General features: G+C 46.4%; 1 protein-coding gene across 3 annotated transcripts in view; it reads left to right on the plus strand.

Annotated features, from left to right (window-relative positions):
* The window catches only part of znrf2b (zinc and ring finger 2b), a 261841-nt gene that overhangs the window by 37721 nt on the left and 210398 nt on the right, over nucleotides 1-13722 (plus strand). For all 3 annotated transcript variants that reach the window (XR_011480023.1, XR_011480022.1, XM_023988795.3), the window contains exon 2: nucleotides 7436-7531. Coding sequence is in view for 1 of the 3 variants with exons in the window: in XM_023988795.3 (XP_023844563.1) it covers nucleotides 7436-7531 (96 nt within the window). In the remaining 2 variants the exon portion in view is untranslated. The remainder of the gene's footprint in view (nucleotides 1-7435; nucleotides 7532-13722) is intronic.

A 13722-nucleotide genomic window follows, 5' to 3' on the forward strand; every position in this document is an offset into this window, starting at 1 on the left:
AATCCTAGTGCCCTACAGCTGGTAGACAGGCTGGACCTGACCCTAGTCCTACAAGCTGGCTAGACAGGTGGACCCTGACACCTAGTCCCTACAGCTGGCTAGACAGGCTAGGACCTGACCCTAGTCCTACAGTGGCCATACAGGCAGGACCTGACCCTAGTCCCTACAGTGGCTAGACAGGCTGGAAACCTGACCCCTAGTCCTACCAGCCTGGCCCTAGACAGGCTGACCTGACCCCTAGTCCCTAACAGCTGGCAGACACGCTGGACCTGACCCTATCCCTACAGCTGGCCAAGACAGCTGGACCGTGACCCCTATCCTACACAGCTGGCAGAAAGCTGACCCTTTGACTCCATAGTCCCTATACAACTTGGCATCTAGACAGGCTGGACCATGACCCTTGTCCCCTACATGCTGGCCTAGACAGGACTGGAACCTGACCCTAGTCCCTACAGCTGGCTAACAGGCTGGACCTGACCCTAGCCTACAGGCTGGCCATACAGGCTGGACCTGCACCTAGTCCCTACAGCTGGCTAGATCAGGCTGGACCTGACCCTAAGTACCTACAGTGGCCAGATCAGGCTGGACCATGACCCTAGTCCCTACATGCTGGCCAGTACAGGCTGGACCTGACCCTTAGTCCCCCTAACAGCTGGCTAGACAGAGCTGGACTGACCCCTAGTCCTACAGCTGGCTAGACAGGCTGACCTGACCTAGTCCCCTACAACTGGCCAGACCAGGCTTCGGCCTGACACCCTATTGTCCTACAGCTGGCTAGACAGAGCTGGACATGCACCCTAGTCCCTACAGCTGCTAACAAGGCTGGACCTGAACCCCTAGTCCCTAAGCTGGCTAGAACAGGCTGGACTGCCCCTAGTCCCTAAGCTGGCTAAGACAAGGCTGGACACTTGACCCTAGTCCCTACAGCTGCCGACAGGCCGTGCTACAGTCCCCTGCCACTGCTCCATTCTGCCCTATAGGCTAGTTTGGACAGACATACCATGCTAGCAACACTGGCTATGCCCTATAGTGAGCACGGGCAAGACACAGAGACGGTCACACAGCTGCCCTTCTCCCCGTCAATAGTCTGCCCCGTCTCTGTGCCAGAGCCAGAGCAGCAGGTGTCAGCATTGGTGTCTAAATGGAGGGAGGGAAGGAGCGTGAAGCGAAGGAGAGTGGTTTAACCCCTCAGTTAGTCAGAGGAGGATCTTCCCAATTGAATGGGTCTGTTGAGGCTTATGCTGAGGGAGTTGTGTGGTAGGTCAGTTTGACTTTCTCACCTCTCTTATCTCTTCTATCCTCTGGAAGTGGGACACTCCTCTCCTCCTCTCAATATCCTCCCAACAGAAAGGGATTAGCATTTAGTACAGCCAATTCTACACCACAACACACCACACCACAGCACACACACACACACACACACACACACACACACACACACACACACACACACACACACACACACACACACACACACACAAACACACACACACACACCACACCACCACTGGTGTCTGTTTGTACACACACACACCAGGATGAGTCACTATATTATGAAGAGGCATTTTTCAGGAAATTATTCTGAAAATACCTGGACGCACACACACACACACACACACACACACACACACATTGGTGTCGGAAGTGGGATTGCGCCCGTGAAGCCATTGAAAAGGCGTGTACATGTGATGTGAGAGACTTGGTATAGAGAAGTGTTGGACGCGCTCTCCCGAAGGAAAGGGGGTAATGTAGCAACCTTAACCCAACACCTAGCAACCTCATCAAGAGGTTTGGACCTCTTGGTCTAATGGTTAAGGTGTTGGCTTTACATTCGCTAAACCTGGGTCCGAGTCCCAGATGGGGCTACCCCCCGAATTTTCGACAATATTGTCTTCAGATCTGTAGAGGAAACTGTACCCCCTGCAGAGTTGAGTTGGGCTATAGATTGATTGTTGCCTGTAGGAGTGCAGGGTCTATAGGGGTGTGTGTTGTGACTGAGTATTTCCAGATTCATTTCCTGGAAAGTGCATCCTCATAATTCATCAGTCATCCTGGTGTGTGTCCATAGCTGGGGTTCCATCCAATTGGAGACAGATTTTCGTGCGAATATTCTAAAATCTGCATAAAAACAAAATGTGCATTTTCCAACCAGAGGTGTTTCCACGAATCTGACTTTTTGTGGACAAAAGGCTGCGTGATGACGAAGTGCACTCAAAAATGACTTCTGCACTTAAGTTCCCATGTACCAGTTAAAAGACATAAGTTACATGGGTTTCAATCACAATTTCAACTCTACAGATGGTTTTGTCACACAAACATGCACAATCTAGTTTTGCTTCAGGCTCTCTCTCTAGACAAGACTTGGCTGATAAAGTGGACAGGGGGGTTATATGATTAGATATGGATAAGAACGAGATCATTTTATTTAATAATTGGCAGCCAAGCACTGATCAGTATGGCAACAGYATTCAAATAATAGCCTACCCTCCATATTTAGCCTATTGGAAATGTGCATGATCACCGTGCACTTAACCACCATGTGAAGTTCATTATAACTTATGTCATCTGCTTATAAACTTGAAATGCTTTTTCACGTTGTGACGGTGGGCGCATATCATGCCACGATTCTGAGTTTATTTTGATATGACGGTTATTATATCAGTGTTTGTGCATAAAGGCGTCTCCAATGCCATTTCTCGCCTCATTCATTTTACCGACACAAGATCCCACCTTGTGGAACAAACAAATGGTCTGTCGAAATGGAAATACACACACACACACACACACACACACACACACACACACANTCTTGGTCCTGGATCTAGCCCTGGCCTGCTCTGTGTTGATGTGGTCATTGGTTAATATGCAGCTGCTCCCCTCCTGTGGCCATGGTTTACAGTAAATAACCCAGAAACACAGAGGACACACACACAGACACCCACGCTGGCATACACACACACACACACACAGACACACACAGACACACACAGACACCCACGCAGGCACGCACACAAAGGACAGTCATTAGATAGGAGTGTGTTACCTTTAACACCAAGCAAGCAGCCGTGTTGGGTTGGTATTACGCTGCATGTGGTCAGACAGATAGATAGCTTCTCATGTGAAGGCTGGAGATGTCAGGTGAACAGTCATACAGACAGACTAAACACGTAGTAGGAGATTGTCTGCGTCCCCTTTAGATGATCTGTATGGACTCAGTACATCCAGAGTCCAGACTGGCTGGAACCCTAATCCCTACAGCTGGCTAGACAGGCTGGACCTGACCCCTAGTCCCTACAGCTGTCCAGACAGGCCGTGCTACAGTCCCACTGTGCCACATTCTGCCCTATAGGCCTAGTTGGCAGACATACCATGCTAGCAACACCTCCCTACTCTGTGTGCCCTATAGTGAGCACTGGGCAGACACAGAGACGGTCACAGCTGCCCTTCTCCCCGTCATAGTCTGCCTGGTCTGCTGTGCCAGAGCCAGAGCAGCAGGGTGTCAGCTTGGTGTCTAAATGGAGGGAGGGAAGAGGAGGTGAGCGAAGGAGAGGTGGTTTTAACCCCCCCAGTTAGTCAGAGGAGGATTGCATTCCCAATTTGAATGGGTCTGTTGAAGCTTATGCTGAGGGAGTTGTGTAGTAGTTCAGATTTGAATTTCTCACCTCTTATCTCTTCTAGTCCCTGCTGGAAGTGGGACACTCCTCCTCTCCAATACCCTCCCCACAGAAAGGGATTAGCATTTAGTACAGCCAATGTCTACACACACACACACACACACACACACACACACACACACACACACACAAACACTGGTGTCTGTTTGTACGCACACACACCAGGATGAGTCATATATTCTGAGGAGGCATTTTCCAGGAAATGATTCTGAAAATACCCGGACACACACACACACACACACACACATTGGTATCGGAAGTGGGATTGCGCCCGTGAAGCCATTGAAAAGGCGTGTACATGTGATGTGAGAGACTTGATAAAGAGAAGTGTGGGGACACGCTTTCCCGAAGGAAAGGGGGTAATGTAGCAAGTTTAACCCAACACCTAGCAACCTCGTCAAGAGGTTCGGACCTCTTGGTCTAATGGTTAAGGTGTTGGCTTTACATTCGCTAAACCCGGGTCCGTGTCCCAGACAGGGCTACCCCCCGAAATGTTCTACAGTATTGTCATCAGATCTGCAGAGTTGAGTTGGGCTAGAGATTGATTGTTGCCTGTAGGAGTGCAGGATATACAGGGGTGTGTGTTGTGACTGAGTATTTCCAGATTCATTTCCTGGAAAGTGCATCCTCATAATACATCAGTCATCCTGGTGTGTGTCCATAGCTGGGGTTCCATCCAATTGGAGACTATTCTAAAATCTGCATAAAAACAATATGTGTAGGTTCCCACCACTTTTTGTGGACAAAAGGCTGCGTGATGACGAAGTGCACTCAAAAATGACTTCTGCAGTTAAGTTCCCATGTACCAATTAAAAGACATAAGTTACATAGGTTTCAATCACAATTTCAACTACAGATGGTTTTGTCACACAAACATGCACAATCTAGTTTTGCTTCAGGCTCTCTCTCTAGACAAGACTTGACTGATAAAGTGGACAGGGGGTTATATGATTAGATATGGATAAGTATTTAATAATTGGCAGCCAAGCACTGATCATTATGGCAACAGCATTCAAATAATAGCCTACCCTCCATATTTAGCCTATTGGAAATGTGCATGATCACCGTGCACTTAACCACCATGTGAAGTTCATCATAACTGATTTCATCTGCTTATGAACTTGAAATGCTTTTTAACGTTGTGACGGTGGGCGCATATCATGCCACGATTCTGAGTTTATTTTGATATGATTATTATATCAATGTTTGCACATAAAGGCATAAACGCCATTTCTCGCATAATTCATTTTACCGACACAAGATCCCACCTTGTGGAACAAACAAATGGTCTGTCCGAATGTATCAAATTGTACCGACATGACTGTCATTTTTATGCGTCAGGTAATTCTTCTCCATGAAATGGTTAGATGGAAACCTGGTTAATGTGCCTGTGGGTCTATTTGCATGCACACATCAGGATGACTCATATATTATATGGATGTATTTTACCGGAAATAATCTGGAAATACACACACACACACACACACACACACACACACACACACTGTGTATACTATAGTGAGCTGCAGGATATAATGGGTATGATAAGCAGAGGGGACAGGGCCTTGAGGTGAGAACCTGTTGGCCACTGGCTGAATAATCTCTTTATCCCAGGAGCCTTGTAGACCAGGGTGACAGACTCGATCAGTCCGGACACACACACATACACACATACTGTACACACACACCCACACACACACACACAACACACACATACCACACACATCACACATACACACATACACACATACTGTACACACAACATAACACCACATACTGTACACACACACACACACCATACACATACTGTACACACAAGCACACACATACACACATACTGTACACACACACACACACATACACACATACTGTACACACACACACACACATACACACACACACAACAACACACTACTAACACATACTACACACACACAACACACGACCACACACACACAAACACACAGACAACAAACACACAGACACACAAAACACACATACTACACACACACACATACCTACACACACACACACACCATACTGTACAAACACACAATGTTTTGTGTTTGTTTGTTTGTTTACTTCAGGGTGCTAAATCAGGGACACACAGAGTGTTTCTTGGTAGTCCTTAAACATTCTACTTTGAAACAAAAGTAACACCTCACACACATGGTTATGGGTTAAAAAATAAGACATCTGTACCATGTACTTGTGAGTTTGCATCCCAATATTACACTTTATATACATCACAGAAGACTGAAATAGAACATCTTTGACATAGAAACACCGGATTTCCGTCTGGTTTTTAGAATTATCTTTATTAATGATGAAATGATAAACTATTAATAACATTCCCACCCATGAGGCCAATGAAGCTTTTGGTCATTGACAGCAGGAAAGAGCTGTTATCAGTTTGGGACTGGCTGGACTCAAGGGATGACGGTGAGCAGGTGTTAATATTGATGCAATAATGTCACACACACACTCACATACATACAATACACACTCACACATACATACACACCACACATACACCACTACATACATACATACATCACTCACATACATACATACATACATACATACATACATACATACACATACATACTACATACATACACATAACATACATACATACATACATACATAACAACACAACACACACATCACTACATACAACACACACTCACACATACATACACACACCACATATCACACATCACACTCACACATACACACACTCACTCTACACTCACATCACTCACTCACATACATACATACATACACTCACTCATCATACATACATCACACATACAGCTCACTCACATACTAATACATCACACAACACACACTCACTCACTCAGCATACATACATACACATACACACACTCACTCACTCCACAACATAGAATACATTCACAACATACACACACCACTCACTCACATTAATACATACACATACACACACTCACTCACATACATACATTCACACAACAACACACTCAACATACATACACACATACAACACACTCAACTCACATCACATACAACATAACACACACACAATACACATACACACACACACACACTCACACACTCACATACATACACTACATACATACATACATACTACATACACACATACATCAACCATACACTACATACATACTACACAACACATACAACATACATACATACATACACATACTAACTCACTCTTACACACATATACTCACTAACTCAGCCAGCTGCTATTCCAGTCAATGATAGATACCTCCTATACGATCCCTATCAGTCCTACACTAACCACACGTTATCATACACATCATCGATACAACATTAACCCTGTCTGTCAGTCTGTTTGGCTGTCTAGTTGTGTTAACTGTTTAGTGCAGGGCTACCAAACACGATCATTAATAATCTCATTTAAAGGGCGTCTCTCATCTGCTGCATCATAGTGATAATGTAAGACAAGCTTGTAAATCAGTGTTAAATATCACTCATTTAATTATCTTTGTTGTTAATTATCACAGGGAGATTATTGAGTGTGACTCATAGAATGTAATTGCAGGAGAATGTAATAGGGAGAATTCAGTTTGTAATGTCAGAGAGAATGTTGTGGTGGCTGGGCAGAGGGGTTCGGGTGTGTGATGCTGTGTTATGGTAACAGTATAGGTACTTAATGATTTCCCTGTACAGAATTAGATTTCTGATATTTACCACTTTGTCTTCCTTTCCTCCTCCCTTCTCCCTCCATGCAGGCTTCATGTGCCCTGTCTGCTCCAAGTTTGTCTCCACGGATGAGATCGATCTACACATCGTCATRTGCTTGACCAAACCCAGAGTGACGTATAACGGTAAGACTGCTTACCCTACCCCCAGACTGTTCTCCTTTSCTGAACTGGTGCTTGTGAAGGGGAAGGGTTTAGTGTGTGTGGCCAGACAAGATGTTGCTGTGGCTGTCTGTGAGTTAATTGACAAGCAAATGTATTGCAACATGGTTGCTGTCAGACAGTGTCTGAATGAGCTGCCTGATGTTTGGCAGTTGGAACGACTCCCCTCCTCCTCCCCTCCTCCTCCCCCTCAATACTAATGTGACTGGCGTCACGGCAGGTGTWAGCTCTGTGTCTGTGTAATCATAATGCAAGACAAAGTGTTTTATGGCAGATCTGTTACAGAGGGACGGTCACTGTCGCTGGACTTCCTGATCTGTCCAATACTGTCTGCCTAAATTGATCAAAATAACTCTTTCCTCTCTCTGCAGTTCAATTCAAACACAAACTCTCTCTCTCTCTCTTTCACTTTAATTTGCCTCCCATTGTGTTGGTGCTTTAATGCCTTAATCAGCCTTTGCACGTTTCCAGTCATTGCCAGTCTATATAAACATACAGTGGAATTACTATGGGGCCAACGCATCATAACAGGCTGGGTAGGGGCTCAGTGGAAGAACAAGTCATATTACTATGGTTATGAGTGATCTACTCCATAAATAATTGTAATCTAAGGTTCCTAATCAATTGCATCTCCCCCTGGTTTCTTATTCTCTTTCTGACGACTGGCCCAATTGATTTATGGGCCATATCTTCATAAACAAAYTGAGCAGGTCGCAAGTCTTAAGTGGACAGTGTTTATGTGAATGACAGTGAAAACATGTAATGTATTTGATACTGTAATCTCTGCAGGGGAGATATAAACTAGGATACAGCAGTGAGAGGGGAAAGTTGGAGCCCCCTAGCTTACTTTTAGCCCTGTTTACATTCCTGGTTGAGAAGAAGCAGAGTTCAACACACACACACAAACACACACTCAGAGCTCAGCCCTCCATATTATATTAAGAAAGGCCCAGTGGCATTTGTTTTATTAAGAACTATCTTATCAGTCTTAAAGGGCTGGCTAATTTCCTCTTGTTTCCTCAAGCTCACTGTGTGTTTCTGGAGCACAGAGTAGCACAGACCACACAAACATACACACACACACTCACACACACTCAGTAATTTCTGCCTCACACACTTGTATCTCCCTGCCTCTCTTTTCCTCTCCAACTCTACGTGGAAATACTTCCTACGATGGTCCCAGGCTCTGGAAGTCATTGCCTAACGCCCTAATGAGGAGTTTGTAGTGGCCCCTTCTAAGCGCTAAGTCAGCATGTAGGATTCAGTTAGTCAGAAAACAAATGACTGCATGTTGTYTGCATCCCAAATGGCACCTCATTCACTATATAGTGCACTACTTTTGACTAGAGCCCTATCTGCCCTGGGCAAAAGTAGTGCACTATATAGGGAATAGAGGGCCATTTGGGATTAAGTTTACTGATAGGATTAATAATAATCACACAAATGTATTGTAAGCTCTTGTATACTCCATGACTTCCTCAACATCAACAACATAGCCCAGTGTGCATTCAACACTGAGACATAGCGACTTCTGATGCAATAATATGTGCCTGTTTCTCTTCTCTGAGCAGTCCTCTCACATGCCTCTGGCAGCTCATATGGCCAATATTMGTTTTTTCAGCAGAGGTCAAATTCTGGACACTTCTATAACTGTTATATTATTGGATCATGGAGCTTCAGTCCACAGTGACTTGCTGTTAAAGCCTAGTCAAACAGGCATTCATCTTGGCTCAGTAGTGGGTAAGGGTGGCAGCAGCAGTTTCTCTGTGTCTGCTTGTTTTTAGTGTGACTGTGATGTAACAGCATTGGGCTGATGATGGCTGAAGGTCAGTAGACCTGGTTTCTTATACATCAACAAGACTGCGGGAAAGTCATCCATCATCAAACACAGCGGGGGGGTGAATTAAGGGGTGGTAGCCCGTTTTGTGTGTGTGCTTCACTCCTGATATTGTGGTTGTGTTTATGTGCTGTCTGTGACACAATCTCTCCCCTGCCTGCCTACATCACAAGAGACCAAGTATGAGTCAAGCCCCAGACAGATGTATCAGTCATGCTGTTTTAAGATAATCCCCAGGTTTTAAACAGCCCAACAGCGTTTTTAAAAAACCTGCTAGTCATCGGAGATGTATCACATTCTCCAGTAATGGAAGCCATTTTACTGGGTTAATAGACCTTAGAGAAGACTGGCTGGGGTATGAGTCGTGAGTCATGACTTTCACTCTCTTTACTCCCCCCTCCCATCCTTCTCTGAATAGGTTGCTCCCCCTGTCCTGGCACCCCTGTAGACAGCCTCTTTTCAGCCAGTCATTCTCTTCCTGAGCACTGTGTCCTATGCTGTCCTCCAGGCTTTCTGCACTCTCCACTCCCCTCTAGCTAATCTCTGTTTCAGGAGAGAGAGGGATAGAGGGGGAGTGGGGGAGAGAGAAAATGAAAATTGAGAGAGACAGAGACAGAAGGAGGGTGAGAGAGATATACACTTTACTCTAGTCTTAGTAAAGAGTGTGTATGTTTATGTGTCTAGAGAGAGAGAGAGAGAGAGAGAGAGAGAGAGAGAGAGAGAGAGAGAGAGAGAGAGAGAGAGAGCTCATCAGTCATGTGGGGAGGAGTGTAATGGAGGTGGACAGGAGAGATTATCACTGAGCCCTCCCCTCCCTCTTCTCCTCTCCTCCCTACTCTCCTCTCTCAGCACCACTGACAGCCAGCTCTGTGGTTCTACCTTTTCTATTCCTCTGCAGTATGGGACAGGAGAGAGAAAGAGAGGGAGAGAGAGGAGGCTTCTTTTTCACACCTGGCTCTACTCCCCAAGCGAATCCCATTACCTCTCTCGCTCTCTCGCTCTCCCTCCCTCTCTCTCTCTCTCTCGCTCTCTCTCCTTCTCTCTGTCTCTCTCTCTTACCCTTAGGTTCATACATACACAATGTGATGCTGTTCATACTGTATGCCCCCCACTGTTCCTCAGACAGAGGAGGAACTAGCTGCATTCTGTTTGCACACACACACACACGCACACGCACACACACACACACACGCACACGCACACGCACACGCACACGCACACATACACACACACACTTAGTGGGAGAGACGTGCTAGGGGAGGGGTATGCTCAGAGCTGCAGGGCTGCAGCAGGACATCCTAAGGACCACTCTACATCCCTGTCACATGACACCATCTCACTAGGAAATACCTACCTACACTGTCCTGTTCCTGAGACACTTTGATTGGACCAGGAAACAGGAAGTAGCAGTAGGACTGAGCAACCAATGAAAGTGAGGGAGGGGACTCTCCCTCCACAGTCCAGGTACTCAAACTGGACACTCTAGATATTGCATCTACTGTCCAGCCCCCTTACTGTCTGTGTGTTACTGTATCATAGTCCTGTGTTGTGTGACACTGTACCAACGACTCAGGGAGAAGACAGCACAAAACACACTCACATATAGACACACAGTACAGTAGCCTGTCAGATGTATTGCTACAGAGGGGTGTTGGTGTTGAACTCTGAGAACGCTGCAGTACTGCTGTTAGTGCTGGAGACTGCTGTTGTGACTGTCTGTCTGTCTGAGGAGAATGTCTGGGCTTTTATGAGGGGGGCAGGGGGACATGTTGTGTGTGTGTCTACCTAAGAGGGAAAGGCAGGTGTAGCCTAGCTAGTATAATACATCCCCTGCATCCTTTCTCTATCCAGCTCATACACAACAGAGAGCAATAAACCATGGCTAAAGATACATTTAGACAAGACCACAGGATCAATGTTGAGCCTCCTCTCATTCTAAACAGTGAACACAACACACCACTGAGTCCTGAGTCTGATCCAACAGCACAGATCCTGGGCAACTCTAAAGCCACAAGGACTCCTTTTAGACCTGGAAGGCCAYGCATACACACACACCGAAGTCCTCTCTGTGTGGCACGGGCTGGGCAGGAAGCCCCTATAGGCTAATTAAAGTARGGRCAGGGAGATAAAGCCAWGATGATGAGTCAGTGTGGACAGGTAACGATTAGTCCCTGCTTTTCAGGCTCTCCTGTGGTGTTTTTGCTGAAAAGGAAGTTGGCAGTAAGTTGGAATGTGGAGAGAGTCCCAGCAGAGAACCCTGCTCTGACACTGAGCCAAGAGGACCAGCTTCAACATGCAGGGCAGCGGGCAGGCAGGCATACCCAGAGAGGGAAAAGAGAGGAGAGAGGAGAGAGAGAGAAAGAGAGGGGGGTGGAGAGAGAGAGAAACAGAGAAAGAGCCAGACTGCCCATTTAATCAACCAGACCAAAACCAGCTGCACTCTCCCCTCCACAGCCTTGTCAAAGCCTGCAAACAGCCCTAGTCACAGCCTGCAAAGAACCACAGGGCTGGAGTGTGGAGGATGGAGACAGCCCTCTCTTGGCGGTGGTCAGAGAGTCTGTTGGTCTGACAGATAGAGATAGATAGGCCACATTTTCTACGGATTGTTCCATGTTAGAATAGGGTTTCACTGTTTGATTTATGGTMATATTGTACCATGATTGACACCTCCCACCACTCCTGTTTCTCTCTGTTATTCTTGGCTGGGACATGGTGGAAAAACGAAGTTACAAAAGGGCGTGAGAACCTGTGTTTTGATCTTTGCTGATGTGTGTGCATTTCCATGACTATAGAAATCACCTGCTGAGAAGGCGTCTAACAGTTCTGTGCTCACTAGTTTCCCTGTCCTAGCACTGTCTCCCYCTACAGTACACTACTACAGTACACTTACACACTATTCCCTAATATACTAATACTAGATAGGATTCGTTATCTATCCTAATACAGTCACGTTGGTATAAATCATGTGTTTTTGAGAGAAGTAGAATACATTCTGGACACTATTGATGATGGTATTTATCTTGGTGGTGTTCATCTGTCGGCTACATTAGAGTGCATTCAGGTTAATAATACACTGTATTAATATTCCTTCTCTTGGTCAGCGCTCATGATTTAAATTAGGCCTAGTCCCAAATGGGCCCTGGTCAAAAGTAAGGGGATAGGCTGCCATTTGGGGCAGACACTTAGTGTCACGTTTCCTTCCTCCAGTTTCTAGCTGGAGAGACAGTTTTTCCTGTGATTGTTTTGCTAATCATCCGTTCTGTGTCTGTCTGGTATACAGATGACCCATGACACGCGCTAACGTCACCGACCCCATTACCACAGTAATATGGTCCTCCATCACGACACAGGCCTCTGACCTGTCGTTAGACTCAAAGATGGTGAATCAGCTGCGCATGTTAACGAGAGGGTGTGGTGTTGTGGTGTGTGTGTGTGGGTGTGGTGGTGTGTGTGTGTGTGTGTGTGTGTGTGTGTGTGTGTGTGTGTGTGTGTGTGTGTGTGTGGTGTGTGTGTGTGTGTGTGTGTGTGTGTGTGTGGTGTGTGTGTGTGTGCGCTGCTTGCGTGTCTAATGAAGTGATTGAAATAGATGGCCAGTGGACTGTGTGAGGGAGATGCTAACGATGTCTTTAGAGGCCTGTGTAGTCTAATGTTGATCAACATTTTCCTGAGTCCCTAACTGTCCTGTCTGTGTGTCCTGAGACTATGACTAGCTGAGCTCAGTCCAGACAACACACACTAACAGAGTTAGAAGCTGTAATCTTTACTTTTAGCACACACTCAACATGCATGCACACAGCGAACACACATGTGTGTACACACTCTTTCTATCTATCTCTCTCTCTCTCTCTCTCCTCTCTCTCTCTCTCTCTCTCTCTCTCTCTCTCTCTCCACTCTCTCTCTCTCTCTCTCTCCTCCTCCTCCCCACACACACACACCCCTTACAACCAAAAACACTCACTCATATAAATACACACACACACTACATCCTGAAGGTGTTTAATCAGCATGTTCATGTGCTTCTGAGCTGTTTGCTTTGTGCACCTCAAGGACAGTCTCTAAAAGCCCCCTCGCTTCCTCCTCCCTCCCCCATCCTCCTCCTCCCCACCTCTCCCCCCATCCTCCTCTCCCCACATCTCCCTCTCCCCACATCCTCCTCTCCCCACCTCTCCCTCCCCCATCCCCATCCTCCTCCTCCCCATCCTCCTCCTCTCCCACCTCCTCCCTCCCCATCTCCCCACCTCCTCCTCCTCCCACCTCCTCCCTCCCCATCATCCTCCTGCCCACCTCGTCCTCCCTCCCACCTCCTCCCTCCCCCAGT

This window comes from Salvelinus sp. IW2-2015, linkage group LG6.1, assembly GCF_002910315.2.
Source record: "Salvelinus sp. IW2-2015 linkage group LG6.1, ASM291031v2, whole genome shotgun sequence".
In the NCBI taxonomy this organism is placed as follows: domain Eukaryota; kingdom Metazoa; phylum Chordata; class Actinopteri; order Salmoniformes; family Salmonidae; genus Salvelinus; species Salvelinus sp. IW2-2015.